A 22,420-nucleotide genomic window follows, 5' to 3' on the forward strand; every position below is an offset into this window, starting at 1 on the left:
ATGGAGCAGACAAGATGTTTTTTTAAAGTTCATCCTGTCTTTTTTCCCTCTCCACACTTCCTTCTTGCCATCATTCTGATACATGTTAATATTTGAGTCATTGGTCCACAGTGTTTTTCCAGAACTTTGATGGCTCTTTTTGGTATTTTAAAACTAATGTTTTTGGATATACCCTGATGATGGAAACGAACACATCTGGCTAGCAGGAGACAGGCAGGTATACACTCCAAATACCTTAGATACTTTTAAATGGGGGGGTTGTGTATAAAAAAGTGCAGTTATTTTTAAAAAGTTAATCCATTATGAATGAAAATATATCTCAAATAAAATCTGACTTGAAAGTCTGTACTTCCATACTTGCATCTTTTCTAATCCAAAAAGCTGGAGGTCAGAGCCAAAATAACTTGTGTCACTGTCCAAATACTCATCAGCTGCGCTGTATCTGACTTCCTCCACACTTATGCTTCACTAACTCCCTTACCTGCCCGGCAGGACCTTTTACACTGGCCAAATTGGAGGGTAATGTTTTTAATTAGCATTCTGCTCCCTAGTGTTGTATTCTGTCTACTGGAACAGTATAACTGTTCAGCTGCATTAAATACTGGTTATCACTTACAAATGAGAGGCCAGCAGGCAAACAAGCCATTAGCAGCGCACTATAAATAATTTGTGTACAAGACAGGAACAAATCGTTTTGTATTATATGAAAAATAGTAAATACTCAAAATAAATGATCCTGTGTCCATTGAAACGTATCCCAAGGGATTTGTCCAATCCGCTTTTGCTATAAGGAAAGTAAACTCTGATTGACTCAAGGTCTTAGGAATGAGTTAGTTCATGGCTTCAAGCATTGGCATTCAACATCATGTTTGCTAGCTAGCTCCACTGTTATGGAATTACTACCAGGAGAATCCAGAAGCAGAGCACCCTGCATCTCACTGCTGGCTGACTGGTGAATCGAAGCAGGTTTGGTGCTTGTTAGCCCACGGATGGGAGACCAGATGCTGCTGTAAGTGGTTTAGAGGGCAAGTAGGGAGAACTCCTCCCTCTGATCTAAAGATCAAGTTCCAATTACTCCAGGGCAATGAATGGGAAATTGCCCTGCGTAAGGATACATTAAATAGGTGTTCTGAATCCCTGTGATCACTAAAGTTCCCATGGCACTGATCATAAAAGTATGGGTGTTAAGCCTGGTGTCCTGGCTAGATATCCAATCTGGCCCTCAGATCTTTATGGCCACCTAATGTTGCTCTGTTGCTGCTAATAATTGTAAAGTACTCAATAATGCCAATGCATGCAATTAACCCTGGATTAGAAATTATTACAATGGTTTTGTGCATATTGCGTTGGTTTAACATATTGTCTTATTTTCATTTTTCATTCACAGTGCAACTGTAAGGCAAGGAGTATTGTTTCGCACAGCAACACCCAGCAACTCATTGCTGTGGGACATCACTCTGGATACTGGAGTGGACAGCACCATTGCCGTTATTTGTCAGAGGAAAGTGCCCATATATGGAAAAAGGCAAGTCTACTAAAAAATAAATGATACCAGTGAACTCCATAAAAACAAGATTTTGTTCAAAGATTGGGCCATGGCTAGACCCTTTATGTCTGGGTTTGGCTGCTTTAAGTAGCAGTACTTCAAGAGTTGTGTCGAGAGAGTTTAATGAAATGGTGCGAGGTTTGGTCAAAGTCTTTGTCAGACAGGTATACCCTCCAATGTCACTCTCTGTGTGGATTCATTTAAATGATCTGGTGGGTTTTCAGGTTTTTATTGAGAAATTCCAATCAAATTAAAGGTTGTAGTTTGTAATCATAGCATTGTGGCATCCATGATTGCATTGTGTAGCAAGCAGGATATACTTAACATTGACAAGGCTTTAAAGAGATCGTATGACTGACACTAAAAGTATATTGTTATTGGTTTGACCTCATTTAGTGGTTTCTCCTTGTTTTTTAGTGGGGATTAATGCATTTACTCTTAAACCTGTTTCAGGGAATGCAGAATCCTTTTTTGGGGGTGGGGGGTTGCTAATCCATGTGAAAATGCCCTATAATTTACCAGACCCCCTGCAGTTACTGTCTAATGTTACACCCCTTTGGAGATTTCATTGACTTTGTCTCTCAGCTACCTAGCATTTGGCAAGTACCCTCTTTGCAGTCGTCTAAATATTTATGCATATTTTGCATCTTTTTGACAGCAACCAATCAGACGTTTGACAGTCTTTTAGTGATGTCCCTTTAATAATCTTACGGTTGGAAGTACTTCACTGACTCACCCACAAGAATGACAGAAGGCTATAATGGTGTCCCCCATTTCACTTTAATGCTGGATTAAAATACCATAATCTGTTTTAATATATACTTTAGGGGATAGACCTTTTTAATTATGCACACTTTCTGATTTTTAACTAAAATACCTTTATGGTTATGTTTGTGTGTCAGTGTGTTTTTGTGCTAAATACTTACTAAATCAAATTTGGGTTAATCTATATTTTTAAATCTACAAACTTATGGTTTGTAGAATAAAAAAATAAAATGATACTGAAATCAGAAGTGGCTTTGTGCTTGCAGTTGAACTGCACCAGATATTGGACAGATCAACTTCATAGTGACAGAACCTGGTGTGTTTCACAGTGACTCACAAATACAAAGAGACAGGACAGAGATCAGTTGTGAAAGACCAAGGGACAGGACCGAGACTCTTTTGTCAAACCCCATATGACTCAGAATTCAAAGTCCATAGTTAAAAGCTGCAAAAAATCTTCCCCATTCTTGTCATTCCCTTGTCATGTTTATGATGATCTAAATTACTTTCAGTTAAAATACGCCTAACACTGTCTGTAATGCTTAAAAGATGTTCCACTTCAGAGACTTTGAGCAGATTCATCCGATTAGAGGGGATCCCATTGAAGTACTTTTCAAGGTATTATAGTGTACAGAACACAGAAGATCAGGCTATCAGAGACCTACTACAAGCTATCTATCCTATTTAGAACATGTGTGCAACCTCCTCCAGTCTGTGGTAGCACGTGTGTTTGTATATATAGGTCATAGGTTTCCGTGGAGGCAGGAGATTGTCAATCTCATTAATCTGCTGTCTCACAGGCTAAGTAATCACTAATGCTCATTTGCTGTTTGACTAGTCATACATTACATGTGCACAAGAGTGATTGATTTAAAATAACAGGAAATAATTTCTTCAGCCCCACTCCTTGGGACCACTCAGCAGTGACAACAAAACATTGTTACCAATTGTTCCACAAAGCTGTAGCCCTCACAAAGCAAGGAAACATACTTTTTTTTCTCCGGCAGGGGATGTCCTAAGAATGTCCAAGGGACCTCTGTCCCCCCCAAAAAAAACTCCAGATATTTGGGGACGCAATGAACAATGAATTTTTTATTCTCTTTTCACATCACCCATGTGTTCAGGAAAATGACTATTTGAATATCTCAAAGTGACACCACCGATTCAAACGCTTAGAGCCCGGTCCAAGCTCGGACTACATTAGAATCAGTTTCCTCACAAAGCTAGGACACCTGTGTCTAAACTAACTTCACACGTCTGTAGACAGTCACCCCTCTTAGTTGTTTGTCATTTTGAGGGGTGACTGTGGACCGTATGTACATCACACCCAAATCAACTGACCCGATTTTGTCTAAACAGTCATAATGACAAGAATCAATGACACTGATTGGCCTCGTTCTTTATTGACTCTTCTGTTCCGGTTTACTCTGTAGCCTGTAGTATCAGGATCAAAGCTGCGCCACCCTGGGTTTCCTTTCTCACCACCCATCGCTCCGTAATATTGTATCTCAATTTGACCTACTGCACCACAACCACGTATGCTGTTGTGTTAGCGATTATAGCCTGGGCTGTACGTTTCCCCCCGGCAGTGAGAGTCCCAGTAGGATCATGGCTCCTCTGTCTTCTGCCTTCTCTAAGGACGGACAGCAGTCTACTGGAGGTCTTACAGATGGACTTTGAGGTGGAGGAGCTGGGCAGCCAGTTGGACAGCCAGGTGATTACATGGCATCTGGAGTCGCCACCAGACATCAGGGATGTGGGGAACGAGGAGGGGTCTATGAGGATCTACACCATCCAGAGGGACTTTGTTGGCCTGGCCCCGCTCGTCATGGTGAGCACCGCCTAACGATCTCTAAAATCCACATCTACAGTATTTTCACCCGTGACATTTGTTATTGTAAATGATCTGTTTGGCTATGGACACTGGCACATGGCCTCCAGCATTATCCACTCTTTTAGAATGAAAGCAACATTGTACAGTATGTGATCCTTGTTTGCTGACTACAAAGCCTATTTCAGGTACTGTGACCTCAAGCTCATGACACTGATGCCACTGTATCATGATATCATATACTAAGAGGTTGACCGGCTCTGACAGATGTTTCTATATTGTGTATGATGTTCCATTCGTTCCTTAAAACCACTGCAATTAATCCGCCATTTCATCTGTCACTAAATTGGGAGTGGTATGAATACTGTCACAGCCATTTTCATTATGGTATCCTATCTGCTCTTACTGTAGTTACTGCTGTTGACCTATTAAGCCAACTTTTTTTGTTGTCATAAGAGATTTTTATTCTACCAATGTCATGTAATAATGTTTTCAGAATGATATCTTTCAACATTTTCCATCTTTTCTGTTCTTGATTATTTACAAAATATATGTAATAGATTTCTGCAAATTAATTTTAGAGAACAGTGCCTTCATTGTCTTTCTATGATTCTAACATATACAGTATTTACATATATAGTGTATACAGTAAGTGCATAGTTCTAAGGCACTTAAATATGATCACATTGGTAATGTGATTTTTGTTGGAATTTCAACATGGTTGATTTCAATCATGGATTATATGGTGACCTTAGGCTTTAAGCCAAACATGAGGAGATTTGATCGTTGGCCAAAGCGGCATTACGTTTTGACTGATCTAGCTTTCAGCGCTATGAAGTCCTAAAACATTTTCAATATTGGTTGGAGCTATAGCTACGTATATAGCCAATAAAATTTGGATTTATACTGCTTGCTTGTATTTAGTTGCACTTATGTGAATGCTGTATATTTTGGGGTAACACATTTGAATTTGAAAATATAAATTCAGGTGTTATACGAATGGTTAGGAATGTGTTAGGAGTGGCTATAGTAAGCTCATTTTAAACCTGTATTTTAACCATAAGGGATTATGAGTGGATATACTCAGTAGATGTTAAACCTACATTTTAACCATAAGTGTTTAGAACTGGTTACACAGGCTGAAATTAAACCTCTATTTAAACCATAACTGGTTAGGAGTGACTAAAGTTGGCTGATGTCATTAAACTTCAATACAAGCGGATGATGTGTTCCTGATAGGACTCTGAGATCCTGAACACGGCCGTGTTGACTGGGAACAAGGTGGTGCTGCCTGTCAGGACCGTGGCTGTGGAGGCGGACGGGTCAGTCACTGATGTCTCAGACTTCACAGACTGCAGCTCCACAGATGAGGACATCTTAAAGGTGCAGTGGCACATATCATTTCCAATGATGTATGTGTGCTAAACCCCTATTAAGTGCGAAACATCAGCTGCTAGCTGAAATGGAGACATAAGAGGAAATGAGACGAAAACAAAAGAAAAAAAAACTCACAGGGCTTGTTTCTGCACAATATCCCTTTATTACAATCTATACAATCTATTTGCATCATCATAATTATACAGTATACCGTGGTCTGTTTACTATTATAAACCAGGTGGTTCAAATCCAGAATGCTGATTGGCTTAAAGCTGTGGTATACACCCATCAGCCATAACATTATGACCACCTGCCTAATATTGTGCAGGTCCCCCTTTTGCCGCCCAAACAGCCCTGACCGGTCGAGGCATGGACTCCACTAGACCTCTGAAGGTGTGCTGTGGTATCTGGCACCAAGACGTTAGTAGCAGATCCTTAAAGTCCTGTAAGTTGCGAGGTGGGGCCTCCATGGACCAGACTTGTTTGTCCAGCACATCCTACAGATCCACAATCTTCCATTGCTCCATGGTCCAGTTCTGATGCACACATGCCCATTGTAGTTGCTTTTGGCAGTGGACTGGGGTCGGCATGGGCACCCTGACTGGTCTGCGTCGATAGAGCCCCATATGTAACAAACTGTGATGCACTGTTTGTTCTGAGACCTTTCTATCAGTACCAGCATTAACTTTTTCAGCAATTTGAGCTACAATTGCTTGTCTGTTGGATTGGACCACACAGACCAGCCTTCACTCCCCACGTGCATCAATGGCCCTTGGCTGCCCTAGTTCACCGCTTTTCCTTCCTTGGACCACTTTTGATAGATATTGACCACTGCAGACCGTGAACACCACACAGGGGCTGCAGTTTTGGAGATACTCTGACCCAGTCATCTAGTCATCACAATTTGGCCCTTGTCAAAGTCACTGAGATCCTTACACTTGCCCATTTTTCCTGCTTCTAACACACCAATTTGAAGACAGAATGTTCACTTGCTGCCTAAAATATCCCACCCACTGACAGGTGCCATGATAACAAGATTATCAGTGTTATTCACTTCACCTGTCAGTGGTCACAAAGTTATGGCTGATATGTATATTTAACTCCTCAATGCGTCGTGCCTAAAAACAGCTCTAAGCCATGGTATATTGGCCATATACCACACCGCCATGTGCCTTATTGCTTACTTTAACCTCGGTTAACAGCCAATCAGCATTCAGAATTCCACCCGGTTTACAAGACTGTATAACACGAATATGACATCGCATAATGTTTTACTGCTCTGATTGCGCAATTAGGCATCTCTGGAGTTCATGGTACAATATATTACTAATAGTTGCTCTTAGCCATGGTATACTGTCCATATAACATACCCGATTGTGCCTTGTTTCTTAAACAGAAGTTTAACAAAAACAAAGGCTTATGCAAGACACAACCAATTGTTGTTATTCTGTATTTTAGGAGATCCTTTGGACCACAAGAAACACGTGGTGTCTGTTGTGTAAAGGAATACTGTATGACAGCAATTGGATGATGATGGTGGCATCACAATGTAAATCACAATTCAATGCATAAAAAATATACATATGACCCCTTCATAGTTACCCAAGCTTAGACTTAAAGCTTATAGTGTTTGTTTGCTGATCAGATATCAGTAAGCTTGAGTCGCAAAAATTCCCCCTAAGCTTCTTAGTTTAGCAGATCTACTCTGATATCTTTGCTCTTATGACGCATCTGAAAAAAGTATGAAATCTGCAGATAATAAATGCTAAGGCATTTTACCGTTATTATTTTGTTCTTGTCTTAAAATGCCAGAATGAAGTAAAATCTGTGAGGATGAAGAGGCTTTTCAGAAGTATGGAAACATTTGCTTTGTCAGTTGAGTGAAGAGCGTAATGGACACTTGGGCACTCGTGTGAAAAGCCATGCTATAAGATTAATCTGGCACGTCAAATATCAAAATGTACCACTATGACAAACTGTCTTTTTTAAAATGGATATTAAAAGAAAATTCTTTGTAAATGTGTAGCATCTTGTGTCATGAATACTGTATTCTCACCGCAACCTTTGAGTCCTTTGAAGATCACTCATTCATGCAGTTGGTATTCGCCTTGTCAGCTCAGCTACTAATAGATGTTTGTTCACTTGAGAGAGATGCAAATTAAATTAATATTGTTGACCTGAAAGAGGGACGCTCTTGCTCCGATTTGATACTGCGTGAAATGTTGAAAGACATGGTGTAGATCAAATAAAACGTACATTTCAGACCCAGAACACTGAGTGATGTTTTCTCAGTTCCATGCTGAGATTGTGTCTTTGGAGCTATGCAGGAGACTTGGAGTGGCACTCCAAACTCAACATCTTTTAAAGTGAAACTTTTTGGGGAATAATTTAATCATGCTGCCATGTAAACATGGTGATTGTCAATGAGAATACACTAATACGGAGTAGCTTGGAGATGAAAAGATTAGGACTTTTACCTTGAAGCCTCAGGCAGAGGAGAATCTCTCAGATTAGAGATGATTGTTTGATCTAATCTACCATTTTTGGATGAAAAAGATGAATCAGTATCACCTATTTTTTTGCCAGTAACATTTGCACATACGCACATTTTTGCTTGGTGATATGGTGCTTCTATTGATGAACAACCCTTATTATACCCAGTGAATGTGATTGAAAGCACTTTTAAAGAGCAGTTAGGATTAACTGCCCTGCTCAGAGACACACACCAGGTTTTTCACCCTGCTGGCTCTGGGATTCAACCTGGTCGGATGCTCTAACCAATAGTTACCATGCAGGTTACGGATAACATGCACATTTTTTTTTTTTTATGTTAGGAATTATGGGCATTTTGTGTGCACCATGTCTGTGGTATGTCAATATGAATTCAATGCATGGTTGTAATGTTAGATGTTGAATTTTTACCATCAAAAACCACCATGGTTTTAAGTGCTATCCTTTAGAAATACATTATCTTTCTGCATGAGAGACTTTTCCCCCAGAATAAATGTATTTTAATTCAACTCAATTTTCTACATTGAACTTGGAAAGAGTATTAACCAGAACAGTGTTTTAGTTAGTGCAAGTTAATTACTGTCACTCATACAATCTGGGCAGGATATCACAGGACCTAACTCTGACAATGAATCCTCTAACTGCTAAGTACATGAATAGGAGTAGGAATCTTTGCTATGTGCATCCTCCTAGATCCATCTATCAAAGTCACAGCCATTTTTCTGTTTCCCTGAGCACACAAGGGAGCCAGTGACATCTGAATTTCAATGCTCTGTAAATTATCAACTTGATTGAAGCAAGGAATGTTGATAGAACCAGGCTGAACCTACGGTACGTCTGCCATGGTTTCACAAAGAACCTGCCATTTCTCAATGCGCTGACAGAAACTATTCACCAAGGTTACAGTAGAAATTAAAAACAACATTGGCTCTTGGGTAGTTTTTAGAAAGATTGATGTCCAAAAAGTTATATTAAATGAAAATACATTTGCATTGTAATATCTTAATAACACTAGGGCCACCATATGCCTACATGAATTGACGTTTGAGTTTATAATTAAAATAAAACCGCCATTTTGAAAGCTACACTCCTCCTTCCATGACTTTTCCTAACTATTTACCTCTCCATGAACTGCCACCTTAACGTGGTGGAGGGGTTTGAGTACCCGGGTGACCCTAGTAGCTATGTTGTCTGGGGCTATATGCCCCTGGTAGGGTCTCCCAAGGCAAACAGGTCTTAGGCGACGGGTCAGACTAAGAGCGGTTCAAAACCCCCTTAATGATGATAAAGACTTTGAGTTCCGTGACGTCGCCCGGTATGGCGCAGCCGGGGCCCCACCCTGGAGCCAGGCCCGAATGCGAGCGCCTGGTGGTCGGACCTTTCCCCACGGGGTCCGGCCGGGGTCAGCCCGAAGGAGCGGGCGGCACTCGAAGACAACCTCGACAACCCGATCCTTGGACACGGAAACTAGTTCTAGGGAAGTGGAACATCACCTCGCTGGCGGGGAAGGAGCCTGAGATTGTGCGTGAGGTTGAGAGGTTCCGACTTGAGATAGTCAGGATCACCTCTACGCATGGCTTGGGCTCTGGAACCACACTCCTTGAGAGAGGATGGACTCCTCACCACACTGGAGTTGCCCATGGTGAGAGGCGGCGGGCTGGTGTGGGTTTACTTATAGCCCCCCAGCTCTGCCGCCATGTGTTGGAGTTTACCCCGGTGAACGAGAGGGTAGTTTCCCTGCGCCTACGGGTCGAGGATAGGTCTCTCACTGTTGTTTGTGCCTACGGGCCGAACGGCAGTGCAGAGTACCCAACCTTCTTGGAGTCTCTGGGAAGGGTGCTGGAAAGTGCTCCGACTGGGGACTCCATCGTTCTACTGGGGGACTTCAACGCCCAAAGGGGCAACGACAGTGACACCTGGAGGGGCGTGATTGGGAGGAACGGCTCACCAGGACACCCTAGGCCGTAGGTCGATGAACGACTTTGTTGTCGTTACATCTGACCTGCGGCCGTATGTCTCAGACACTCGGGTGAAGAGAGGGGCGGAGTTGTCAACTGATCACCACCTGGTGGTGAATTGGATCTGATGGCGGGGGAGGAAGCTGGACAGACTCGGCAGACCCAAGCGTACTGTAAGGGTCTGCTGGGAATGTCTGGCAGAGTCTCCTGTCAGAGAGATCTTTAACTCCCACCTCCGGCAGAGTTTCGACTGGATCCTGAGGGAGGCTGGAGATATTGAGCAGCCCGGGTGGTTGTTGAGGCAAAAACTCGGGCCTGGGAGGAGTTCGGTGAGGCTGTGGAGAAGGACTATCGGCTGGCCTCGAAGAGATTCTGGCAAAACATCCGGCGCCTCAGGAGAGGGAAACAGTGCCCTACCAACGCTGTTTACAGTGGAGGTGGGCAGCTGTTGACCTCAACTGGGGATGTTGTCGGGCAGTGGAAGGAGTACTCCAAGGATCTCCTCTATCTCGCCGTCACGTCTTCCATTGAGGAAGCAGAGGCTGAGGGCTCAGAGGTGGACTCGTCCATCACCAGGGCTGAAGTCACTGAGGTAGTCAAGAAACTCCTCGGTGGCAAGGCACCGGGGGTGGATGAGATCTGCCCTGAGTACCTCAAGTCTCTGGATGTTGTGGGGCTGTCTTGGTTGACACGCCTCTGCAGCATTGTGTGGCGGTCAGGGACAGTGCCTCTGGGATGGCAGACCGGGGTGGTGGTCCCTCTTTTTTAAGAAGGGGGACCAGAGGGTGTGTTCCAACTACAGGGGGATCACACTTCTCAGCCTCCCCGGGAAAGTCTATGCCAGGGTACTGGAGAGGAGAATACGGCTGATAGTAGAACCTCGGATTCAGGAGGAACAGTGTGGTTTTCGTCCGGGCCGTGGAACACTGGACCAGCTCTATACCCTCTACAGGGTGATGGAGGGTTCATGGGAGTTTGCCCAACCAATCCACATGTGTTTTGTGGATTTGGAGAAGGCATTCGACTGTGTCCCTTGCGGAATCCTGTGGAGGGTGCTTCGGGAGTATGGGGTCCTGGGTCCTTTGCTAAGGGCTGTCAGGTCCCTGTACGACCGAAGCAGGAGCTTGGTTCGCATTGCTGGCAGTAAGTCAGACTTGTTCCCAGTGCATGTTGGACTCTGGCAGGGCTGCCCTTTGTCGCCGGTTCTGTTCGTAATTTTTATGGACAGAATTTCTAGGCGCAGCCAGGGGCCGGAAGGTGTCAGGTTTGGGGACCACATGATTTCGTCTCTGCTCTATGCGGATGATGTTGTCATGTTGGCCCCTTCAAACCAGGACCTTCAGCATGCACTGGGACGGTTTGCAGCCGAGTGTGAAGCGGTTGGTATGAAAATCAGTACCTCCAAATACGAGGCCATGGTCCTCAGTCGGAAAAGGGTGGCTTGCCCACTTCGGGTTGGTGGAGAGTTCCTGCCTCAAGTGGAGGAGTATCTAGGGGTCTTGTTCACGAGTGAGGGAACGATGGAACGGGAGATTGACAGACGGATCGGTGCAGCTTCTGCAGTAATGCGGTCGATGTATCGGTCTGTCGTGGTGAAGAAAGTGCTGAGCCGTAAGGCGAAGCTCTCGGTTTACTGGTCAATCTACGTCCCTACTCTCACCTATGGTCATGAGCTTTGGGTCATGACCGAAAGGACAAGATCCTGGATACAGGCGGCCGAAATGAGCTTTCTCCGCAGGGTGGCTGGGCAATCCCTTAGAGATAGGGTGAGAAGCTTGGTCACCCGGGAGGATAACTTATTCATGTCACCTATAGACAAATCTTATATGAGACTAAAGCTATGCATTGGTGTTGAAATCAAGCAACCGTCTTTTAGGCCTATGTACGGCTATTCATACAGATGTCTTCTGATAGTCGGTTGGTAATGTCTGCTATTTTACCTTCTACATCACCAAAATGAAAACGAAATTCTAATTTAAGTGTTGTGTAATTTTCCTTTAGTACATTTGTATGGCATAATAATTGAACAATTGCTCTGGCTGGATGGTGATACTGTGGAAGAGAATTTGTATGCTAATAGGGCCGCTAATGACGACAAACGATGTTCGGCTCAGGCTAAGTTTATAATTGGCATGTGGAAATGTCCCTTTTTAAGGTTCTGTTAACTTAATCAAAAAAATATTGTTGATGCACTACATCTGTATTTGTGGCAAAATCTTTCATTTGGGAAAAAGAGTCAGGGTTAAAAACCTTACCACAAACATGGATTTCACATGCCATAGAATTGCCTTTGATATACATAAAAATAAAATGTTTTATTGAGCAAACCTGTAAAATAAATGTTTTAATAATAAAATAAAAAAAACACAATTACACAGTATGGCATGCTTACCCATGGGTTCATCAAATATTTTTATTTATATCAAAGGCAATTCTATGGCATGTTTTAAACTGTGCGCATATGACAACAAGCAGTCTATCTTTCAATTGACCTTGTTATTTCCTCTCTGATTCCTGTGCAGGTGTCAGACAGGTGTGACTATGTGTTTGTGAATGGGAAGGAGATGAAGGGCAAGCTGAGGATGATGGTGAACTTCACCTACAGCTACCTGAGTGCCCAGCTGGAGATGAACGTGTGGATCCCACGGCTGCCCCTCCAGATCGAGGTGTCTGACACGGAACTCAGCCAGATCAGAGGCTGGAGGGTGCCCATTGTCTCCACCAAGAGGTACTGCACAGTAGGGTCCAACCAACCTCCTCATTCCTGTAGTAGTGACACCTCCACCAGTAGAGAAACCTACTGGTGTTAAAGGCAGCTCTTAGCTCTAAAACATGTGGATATTTTTAGCACAAATGATATCTCAAAGGCTTGGGTTTTAATACTATTACAATACAGTGTGATCCAATCTCAGTAAGAGGATGACAATACTGTGTGTGCATGTGTGGGTTGTGACAGGTGTTCCCTTTGCTGTGCTGTAACACAGTCTTTCCATTTATTCCCCCGGCTCAGCTGGAACAGCGAGGACGAGGAGGATAAGAAGGGTAGAGGCTGCATGTTACAGTTCCAACATGCCCTGGTGCGCGTGGTGACACACTTCATAGCGGAGCAGTCGGACCCTCGTGAGCCCCAGGCCTACTTACTGGGCTCGGACTGGCAGGTGGACGTCACCAGGCTGGTGCGCTACTTCCTGAAGGTGGACGACCCCCGCATTGCCAGGTTGCAGGCAGGCACCGTGCTGTCAGGACGAGATGTGGGGACCACCTCTATCCAGGTAACAACCTGATGGAAAACAGGACTCTGAGTCTCCACCGTATGTTCTCACTAGTGGTGTTCCACAGGTTCTAGGCCTTCTCTTTTCTCTTTACATGAAGTTACTCAGCTCATATTCTCAAATGGTCCCTCCTGACATGCGGATGAGACTCAAGTACTTTGGTCTTCGCTTTCGTACACCCAGGCGGCGACACAAGACATGGCGACCACCTCAAGCTCAACCTCATAAAACGAAGCTGCTCTTCCTCCCGGGGAAAGGCATGCCGAGCTCCTTTATCAAGTCTATCCACTCCTTGGTTCCCCCTCCCAGAGGGCAAATAATCGTGGCGTGTCTCCAGAAAACACCTTGTCATTGTCTGCAAACATCAAAGTTGTGTCTCGCTCTTGCATGTTCATGCTAAACAACATCCATAGAATATATTTTCTTACACAGGAAGTGGCGCAGGTCCTAATTCAGGCTTTTGACATCTTGCCGTCTGACTACTGCAACTCTCTTTTGGCTGAGTTTCCCACTTGTGTAATCAAACTCCTGCAACTCATTCAGAATGCTGCAACTCACCGGGTGCCCAATCTTTTAAGTTCTCCCATATCACTCTGTTTCTCTGCACCGTCCGCTGGGCTTATTGTCAAAGTTAGCATCTTCTTCATGACTGACTTGATATTGGCCTACAGAACGGCAAGAGGAAATGCCTAATTCTTACCTTCATGTTTTGTTTTGTGCCTGGTCAGGTGCTGTCCCCACTTTCTGACTCCATCCTGGCGGAGAAGACGGTCACTGTAGTGGATGACAAAGTGACCATCACAGAACTGGGGGTGCAGCTGGTCACCGGCCTGGCTCTGTCCCTGAAACTCAGCCCAGGAAGCAACCGGGCTATCCTCGCGACAACAACTACCCAGGAAGTGCTACAGAGCCCAAAGCAGGTGAAGTTTCCCAATTTACTTGGATGACAGGTCATAGAAAAGTGTACCACAGATTGAGTTCACTAAAGTTTCATTAAAACACTTCTCTTGTTTGTTTTCAGGAGGCTGTGGTAAGTTCCTGGGTCCAGTTCAGCGATGGAGCCATGACCCCTCTGGACATCTATGATCCCACCTGCTATCGATTGACAGTGACCTCTCTGGATGAGGGCGTGGTGTCAGTGCGGGGCTCCCCGCCTATGGTGCAGGCCCAAGGAGAGGGACAGGGAGTACTCATCCGGGTGGAGATGTCCATCTGCGAGGCCTGCCAGAAGTCCAAACGGAAGAGCACCATGGCCGTGGGCAGCGGCAGCCTCAAGGTCAAGTTCCAAGTCAACAGCCGGCGCTTTAGCAGTAACAACAGCATCAGTGGTGGAGGAGGGGTTGGCAGTAAGAGCAGTAAGGACGGCAGCAGTGACTACGGAAACGACGGAGAAGAGGTGGACAGTGAGAGGAAGCAGCAGCAAACCATGTCCAGCAGCTCAGCCTCCGAGCGGGAGGAGAGTGCTGTGCGCAAGGTCACCACAACCGCCAAGTCAGCTGAGCGTGAATCTGCTCCGGGCAGCGTGTCTAGTGATGGCAGCATTCAGGTCGCTGAAGGCGGGGTCAGTGAATCAGGAAACTCATTAAACGCTGGAACCCTCAACAGCCCTGCAGGACCTATCAACAGCAGTGATGTTAGCAGCCCTAGTGACTATGTGAGAACTGAAGGGACAGACAACGGTCTTGTTGAAGACATGGGTAGCATTGTATTCAGTAGCACTGTGAAGGCCCCGGGTAATCTGGTCAACTATAAAAACATCCCCTCTGAAGAGGTGCCGGGACAGGAGCCAGTGGAGATGGACATGGGAAGCGAGGACGTACTTTCCAACCGGCCGTTCTCGGACTTGGAGATCGGCATGTATGCCTTGTTGGGGGTCTTCTGTGTGGCCATCCTGGTGTTCCTGGGGAACTGCATCTCCTACGTGGTGAAGTTCAGGCACAAAGAGCCCCCATCTTACGGCCAAGAGCCCACTGGACACAGGCATGACTGGGTCTGGTTGGGTACGGATGCTGAACTGGTAATGAACGTGCCTGGAAGTCCCATCCAGCAAGAAAGCCACAACGCAACCACGGTGATAGACATTGGGCCAGATAAGACTGCCTCTCTGCCCAGGCGGTCTAGCTGCCTGACTTCCTCTAGCCCCTCCTCTCTTCCGGGCTGTGCGGGCTCCCTCAGGAGTAAACCCATAAACCGCACCGAGTCCCTGCACTCCCCCACCAGCAAGAGGAAGAGGGTCCAGTTCACCACCTTTGCCTCGCTGGACCGCCAGCCCTCCCCGCACCTTCCCAGAGAGAAGGGCCATGGCATCCATTGGGTGGGGAAAGAAGAGAACAACGCTGGACCCCAAGTGCCCATCACAGAGCCTGTGGAAAGGTTGTAATACATATCGGGACTGATTCACCCAAACTGGCATTTATACAGACAAACCAATTTTGTATCGCTCAGTTAATAGGGGCATGGCACTTGCAATGTCAAAGGTTGAGAGTTCAGTTCCAGCTGGGGCCACCCATATGTAAGATGTATGCAAGCGTGACTATAATTTGTACCAAAAAATTTGTTAAACTGTCTACTAAACGGCATATGTTATCTTTTAAGTAATCATATTATGGTAGATCTTTCCACCAATTTGTGAAACAAATATCAGAATTGGACAGCCTGTGTAAATGCAGCCTACAGGATGTGACTTTGATTACCTCAATGCCTTTTTTCATGGATAAAAGGAGACACTTGTTCATTATCTGTGATTACACAAAGATCCTTTGTTTCAATATCTGTGAAAGAGTGTACAAATATTAAGTGTTTTGTGGAAGATTTTTTTTTATATTAGATACTTGAGAGAATACTGTGAATACTTGTGAGGATCCTTCTCATTAACTGAATGACGGTGCTTAACAGGGGTTTAATAGTTTGACTCAGGCTGTTGCATGTGAAAGAAATGTATCTTACCTTTTACACTCATTTGGTGGTAATCCCCTCATGTGTTAACATTTACGCTTTACAAGCAAGGTATTGTTAGTGAGTATGTGAGCCAAGGTACAAAACAAGGAGTTTTTCTATATGCACTGTTTGTCTTTATATTGTGTACATTTGTTTTTTCTGAATTTTTGATCGTATCTGAAAATATTTTTCATTAAACATATATCAGTACTAAGTTTTTATTCAATATTAGGATTTTATTTCATTCTGTTTTATTCCACGTTTACAAACTTACTTGTGATCCGTCCACTGATTGTAGACACAGTATTTGAATAATCTGTTAGAACTAAAATGCTTCAGCGATTGTGCGGTCTGTGAATGACCAGCTCCAGACAGGATTCAACCCCAATTTTATCCTATATTTTTTTTAAGCTTCACATTTCGGAAGGTTTTATTATTACTATCTCACAGTGAGAATTAAGCTACTCTAAAATAATCAACAGAACATTTTTATAATGCTTTTTTAAATCACATTATGGAGAGCTTTACCCTATATCCATATTCAGTGTGAATTAGGCTACTCTAAAATAATTACAGTACATGTGGGATTTGTATAGCAGTTGTGAAGAATGAGAGACAGAGAGATAGACTGGGTGCTTTGTAACAGAACTTTCTGACTACTGCTGATATAAAAAGGGCTTTATAAATACATGTGATTGATTGAGAGAGAGATAGAGAGAAAGAATCAGGGATAGAGAGAATGGCAGCCCAAATATGCAAAATTCTACTCGGCATGTTCATTGGGGATACAAGCACCTTTGTTTTTTGACCACCTGTAAGTGACCTGTGAACCTTGAGAATCACATTGGGTTTCCACAGTAGGGGATGTGTATGTGAATGAAGTTGTACTACATTGTATACTACACGTCCTAACAGAGTGAGTGTGTGTGTGTAGGGGGGTGGCATAGATATAAATTGTAGGACCATTGGCAACCTAAATCTGAAGGACATTCAAAGAAATATTGATTCAAAACATGTATGACAATAAATGTTCAAGGATGGACACCTACGAAAAAAGCAACACCATTTAACCATCTTTTTTTATAGAACGTGGTACATCAATAAGAAAGAGCATACAAATTTTTCATAGATTAACTTCCATTAGAGTATACACATTTTTCATAGATTAACTTCCATAATCTTTTAATGACTAACATTCTATTTGGAAAATATGATATACAATTTAGAGAGTAGCATCACGGCATCTATACTTTTTATAAAAAAGCATGTAATGGACGACAGTTAGCTTGCATGTACTTGACCCACCATAAGAGGTGCATTGTACAGTGTGACAAGGGCATCACTATGAGACCATTCCTGTCATGCTACTCTGCCTTGGACCGCTCCCTCTCATTTCGATCTGCTAATCAGGTTTGACTGTGCCGAGTGCTATTCGTCTGCATAAAACTTCAGCTCGAGATACATAAAATATGTAAAACAATAAAAGGAACCGTTGGTCCAATCCCCCAAAAATTTGTATGTGGCATCCATGTGCCCATTTCTTTAACCTATATTTTCCATCAGTCTAGCAAAAACAATATGGCCGCAATGAGCTTGCATGACAGGTTTTTCCCGTCAACCGCGCCACCTCTAGTCAGAACAAAATCACACTTTCAATACCTGAGCGTATTTCCCCACTCCATTACAAAAGGTTAAGAAGATATAAAAACTGGCCTTTAATTTGCCATCGTAGGATCGATCAGAATATGCTCTCACACATTTTACATGTGCCAAAGTCAAGGGACATCATTTACCACTGGAATTCAATATTGACCTATGTAATACCTGATGATAAAATCTATTTATCCCTTGTGGCCTTTTTAATGTGACCCAGCTGTAACTCGGTGTAGTTACAAAGCAGCAACAGAGCTTAGGCCGAGGTGTAAAGCCCCAGGTGAAGAGAAGGTGTAGGCCAACGTTGGTGTCATTCCTGAGTGATAATAGGGTTGAGACAGAGGAGTGGGTTAATTGGCTAAACCTCAGTGCAGTGTGTCCATCAGCTTCTGGTAAGCCTTCCTCTCATGGTCCAGGCTGTGGTGCTCCCTAACGTAACGTTTCCCGTTCTTCACCACACGATCTCGCAGCTCCTTGTCTAACAGCAGCCTCTTAGACATACTCACAAACTCCTGGAGGGACAGAGACAAATTCAGTAAGAACAATTACACAAGCCTCTAAAGCCCATCAAATCAATAACATTATCAGGTGGGAGACAAGGTGGGTAAAAAAATTAAAATAATAATAATCTAGCAGACCAGGACAACGGGATAAACGTGACAATCAAGGTACTCTCCACTGATAAGGTATCTGCACTTCATTAAGGGCTGGACTCTCTGTCCCTTTCACATTAACCTAATTCATTTCACATCTGACAAATGAAAGCTTAGCCAATGAAATTAAATGTGCATTCAACCTGAGTGTGCAGACTTGATTTACTGTTGAGTTTGGTGACACGTCAGCTATAGTTGGGTGTGCGATATGTCCTCTTCAGATGAGGTCTATCCAACCAGATGTGAATGACATGTGTAGCTATTCGCATCAGTAAATGTAATATTTTCAGCCTTGCTAATTTAGGGAGGCATCTGTGATGAGTTCCGGAACGGCCATAGCAACAGCACTTTGCAGCCTATTCTGGTGGCTGCTGCTTCATGGAACACAAACACTGCTGGTCGGCTGCTATTTAATGGGCACGCCACACCAGCTGGATGACAAGAATGAAATGGCAAGAAAAATCAAGCAATTACAACATGAGTAATGACATTATCCCTGAGCGCCAGTGGAAATGTCTCAAGCCCATACGGTCCTTTTTGGATTCTGGCAGCTTCTTTAGTGGCCTGGGAGGCTGAGACCATGGCTGTAATAACAGACAGACACAGCCTTTCAGTGAAGACTCCTGTTCTGGCACTGCAGCCGACACCTCCTGGAACTTAGAGCCTTGTGGGTAAACAGGGCTGCAGCCAACTGCCAGAGCAGAAGGCCGTTTCGCTTCACTCAAGTGATGTGATCACGTTTGGAATGCCTTTTCATTTGAGACGCAGCTACACGAGAGCCATGAATTCCCAGCGACACCATTATCGGTCAAGTTGAGCAGTATGGTATAATCACTGGACTCGATAAAACTATCCTACAGTCATTGTGAAAAGGCCTTATTCTGGTTACACTGCTACGGACATTGAAGTGCTTGATCCACAGACAGATCTAGAGGAGCGTTTGTTATGTTGTACATTAACAAGTAAACAGCACATTGTCAGTCCTGGGAAAGGCTTTTGCAAGATGTAGATCATCCCATGCAGCAGCTAGTCTAGAGGTCATGGTTTAGCTAACCTTTGTCCCTGAAGCCATCTGTATGAGAGGCTGCCGATAGAGGGATTTCTCCACAGCTCAGCTGAACACACGTGACTTAACCTACTCAGAGAGGAGAACACTTATCTTCTGGCATCAATGCAGTATCACAATTAATGTGTCTCTCCTGCCTGCCACCACGCCATGCTGAGGAAGTACCCCATACCAACTGAAGCCTACTTCTCTTTTCGCATAAAACCTACAAGCAGCCACACTGAACCAAAATATTTAAACGCATTGTGCAACCATTTAAAATATTTGACAAAGTTACTGCCTGTTACAGTTGGAACATGAACAAAGAACACACTTCACCAGCTGAAGGTTGGCATTTGCCCACTAATGTTGGTTACAATGTTGAACTGTAGGTCAAGACGCTGGTGAGGCCTACGAGTAAGTAGATAAGCTTCCCTGAGATGATTTCTGATCATTTGTCCAGAAATTCTTTGGTTGTGCAAACCCTCATTTCTATCAGCTGACCATTTTTCTAATCTTAGATGACCTTGCAGACCCTGGATGCGTGCTGTGGCGACCCTGGTCTGACACTTGTTCAATGCTCTACAACATTTTGGGGTGGCTTATGGTATGCAAATAAACATTCAATTCTCTAGCATCAGCTCTGGTGGTTGGGTTCTCCCTCAAAACGTGAGACATCTCTGGCATTTAGCATTGTTATGTGACTAAACTTCACATTTTAAAGTTGCCTTTTACTGTCCCCAGAAAAAAGTGCACCTGTGTAATGATCATGTGCACAGCATTTGTGAGAAGATTTGAATGTTTATGGACAATGTCTGGGATGTTTTATATTAGCTAATGAAACATGGGATCAACACTTTACATGTTGAGTCTATATTTTTGTTCAGTATAGATAAAATAAACCCTGTAGGGAACCTCACCTGTTCACCAAATTTCTGGTTGGTGTCATGTACCATTATACAGACAACTTGTTACTGTAGCAACTTGACTCTTTCCACTGGTCTTCATTCTTGCTAAAATCTTCAGTAGGACTTCGATATTGAAATCCGTATTCTTAACAATGCCTACTTACGCACATCAAAACTATTATTTAAATTATGGCTGTATTGTTAAGCCTTACAAACAAAACAGAAAATGCCATGACTGACTTTGTCTCGTAGGTAAAGCATCAGAAACTGTCAGAGAGACAATCTGAAGTGGTTCTAAAACACCTCAGTGACTGTACGTATTTGTCATTCCCAAGTAGACATAAGGCAAACTATGTTCATGTTGCTAGTGCTAGTCACTATGTTTTCATCCTGCATAAGCCTCTTACACAGTGGATGTTAAAGTTGAGTCCAGCTTTGACTGGGAACCTTGGGAAGGGGTACCTGAGGGGACGAGTAGAGCAGACCAGTGACCTCATGTTGCACCAGCGCTGTGTTGCCTGGGATGTCACGTGCCACCACGGGTACCTCCAGATCCATTGCCTGGACAACCCAAAACACAGACTGTTACAGCAACCTTCACACTCCCCCAGAGTGACAAACAGCTAAGGGTGACTTTCTGCCTTAATTTACTTATTATGTAGGTACCCCTATGGGATTTAAATGTCATTAATTGAGGTAATACCTCAGCAGGTTGTTAAACATGCAAATCACTGTTTAAGCCGGGATTGATTTAAATGACGGTGTATGAACAGATTAACAGGATTACACACAGTCCTCATTCAGAAGAACCAAAAGATAGCATGGCAAGCTATTCATTCTTATAAGGACTCTGGCACATTTCACAAGACACTCCAGGCCAATAACGGTGTCTTGAAGCAGCTTAACAATATGAGATGGATTCCAAATTCACATGGTGTAATGTTTGGCGGGCAGAGCGTAGCAGGGAAAATAACGACAAAATGAATACTGACTACGCCACAAATATTGATCCTTCACCCCTCACCCCTGAGAGTAAGCACCTCTAAAATGGCAGCAGACATCCCCTCGGAAACTGAACTGTTAACCACAGCAAATGACTTCCTCATCGCAGCGTGGAGCTCCTCTTGGCTCCTTTCCTGGGCCAGGTAGACCCCTGCAGACCTGGAGAAACGTCACCACAACACACTGCGTGACAAGGGGCCACTATAGAGATCGTCCGCCATTAACGACGGTAATGAGAGGTGACAGATGCAGGGAGTGATACATAGTGCTGTATGTGACATGACATGCTCTAAGATTACCGGGAGGTCATAGCCATAAAGACACATGGCCTGTTCCGGTCAAGCCCTTTGGCTAATATCTCTCTGAGAGCTGGGGTTCTTAAAACAAGGCAAGTTAGCTTTTTCCATTTGCATTCCGCTAACACTGCAGCAGACATAAGTTTGTTTACATGCTCTCTTGGGCCAAGTGGAATAAAGCGTGAGATAAGCCAAGGATTTCTCACAGGACCGGCCGGCTACAGATCAGTTTGGCAGATCTTTAGTTAACTTAGCCCAAAAGTTCTACTAAAGTGATAATCATGAAATAAAAGTTTAAAAAGGCTTTACCTTTTAGTTATTGCTTCGACTTCCTCGGTAAACAAAGGATCAATCTAAAGTAAAAATCAGAGATAAAAATGCTTAAAAACAACTTCAGACATGATTAATGTTCCAGTCAAAGCAGGTTATACTGGTATGGTGTTTAACTATATAATAGCTTGAGCATTAGTTCATTTTTCATGAACATATTCAGAATGTATGCAGTGCACTGTACAAAAGCAATATCTGCCTCATGTGGGGGAAAACAATGGTTCAGATCTATACGTAATACTGTAGACGACAGAGACATGAAAGATTAAGCATCCGACTAGGTGCTGAATAGTCAACACCTCGGCCCTGCATGAGATAAAGACATTGTTGCCTTAA

At 43.7% G+C, this 22,420-nt stretch overlaps 2 protein-coding genes across 8 annotated transcripts in view; one reads left to right on the forward strand and one right to left on the reverse strand.

Moving 5' to 3' along the window:
- The window catches only part of LOC105025196 (transmembrane protein 132D), a 61,338-nt gene extending 44,970 nt beyond the window's left edge, over positions 1-16,368 (forward strand). For all 4 annotated transcript variants that reach the window (XM_034296233.1, XM_010895717.4, XM_034296232.1 and 1 more), the window contains exons 3-9: positions 1,388-1,525; positions 3,950-4,142; positions 5,382-5,525; positions 12,511-12,716; positions 12,999-13,260; positions 13,989-14,180; positions 14,282-16,368. In XM_034296233.1, coding sequence (XP_034152124.1) covers positions 1,388-1,525; positions 3,950-4,142; positions 5,382-5,525; positions 12,511-12,716; positions 12,999-13,260; positions 13,989-14,180; positions 14,282-15,640 — 2,494 coding nt within the window. In that variant the 3' untranslated portion in view covers positions 15,641-16,368. The remainder of the gene's footprint in view (positions 1-1,387; positions 1,526-3,949; positions 4,143-5,381; positions 5,526-12,510; positions 12,717-12,998; positions 13,261-13,988; positions 14,181-14,281) is intronic.
- An 894-nt stretch (positions 16,369-17,262) lies between these two features.
- The window catches only part of glt1d1 (glycosyltransferase 1 domain containing 1), a 28,943-nt gene continuing 23,785 nt past the window's right edge, over positions 17,263-22,420 (reverse strand). For 2 of the 4 annotated variants that reach the window (XM_010895716.3, XM_010895715.3), the window contains exons 9-12: positions 22,064-22,107; positions 21,497-21,617; positions 20,919-21,017; positions 17,263-18,362 (exon numbers count right to left, since the gene is read on the reverse strand). In XM_010895716.3, coding sequence (XP_010894018.1) covers positions 18,216-18,362; positions 20,919-21,017; positions 21,497-21,617; positions 22,064-22,107 — 411 coding nt within the window. In that variant the 3' untranslated portion in view covers positions 17,263-18,215. Of the gene's footprint in view, positions 18,363-20,863; positions 21,018-21,480; positions 21,618-22,063; positions 22,108-22,420 lie in introns of all 4 variants that reach the window. The other 2 variants (XR_002197714.2, XM_020052923.2) reach the window with 2 other exon arrangements.

The sequence above is a fragment of the Esox lucius genome, chromosome 13 (genome assembly GCF_011004845.1).
Source record: "Esox lucius isolate fEsoLuc1 chromosome 13, fEsoLuc1.pri, whole genome shotgun sequence".
NCBI lineage: Eukaryota > Metazoa > Chordata > Actinopteri > Esociformes > Esocidae > Esox > Esox lucius.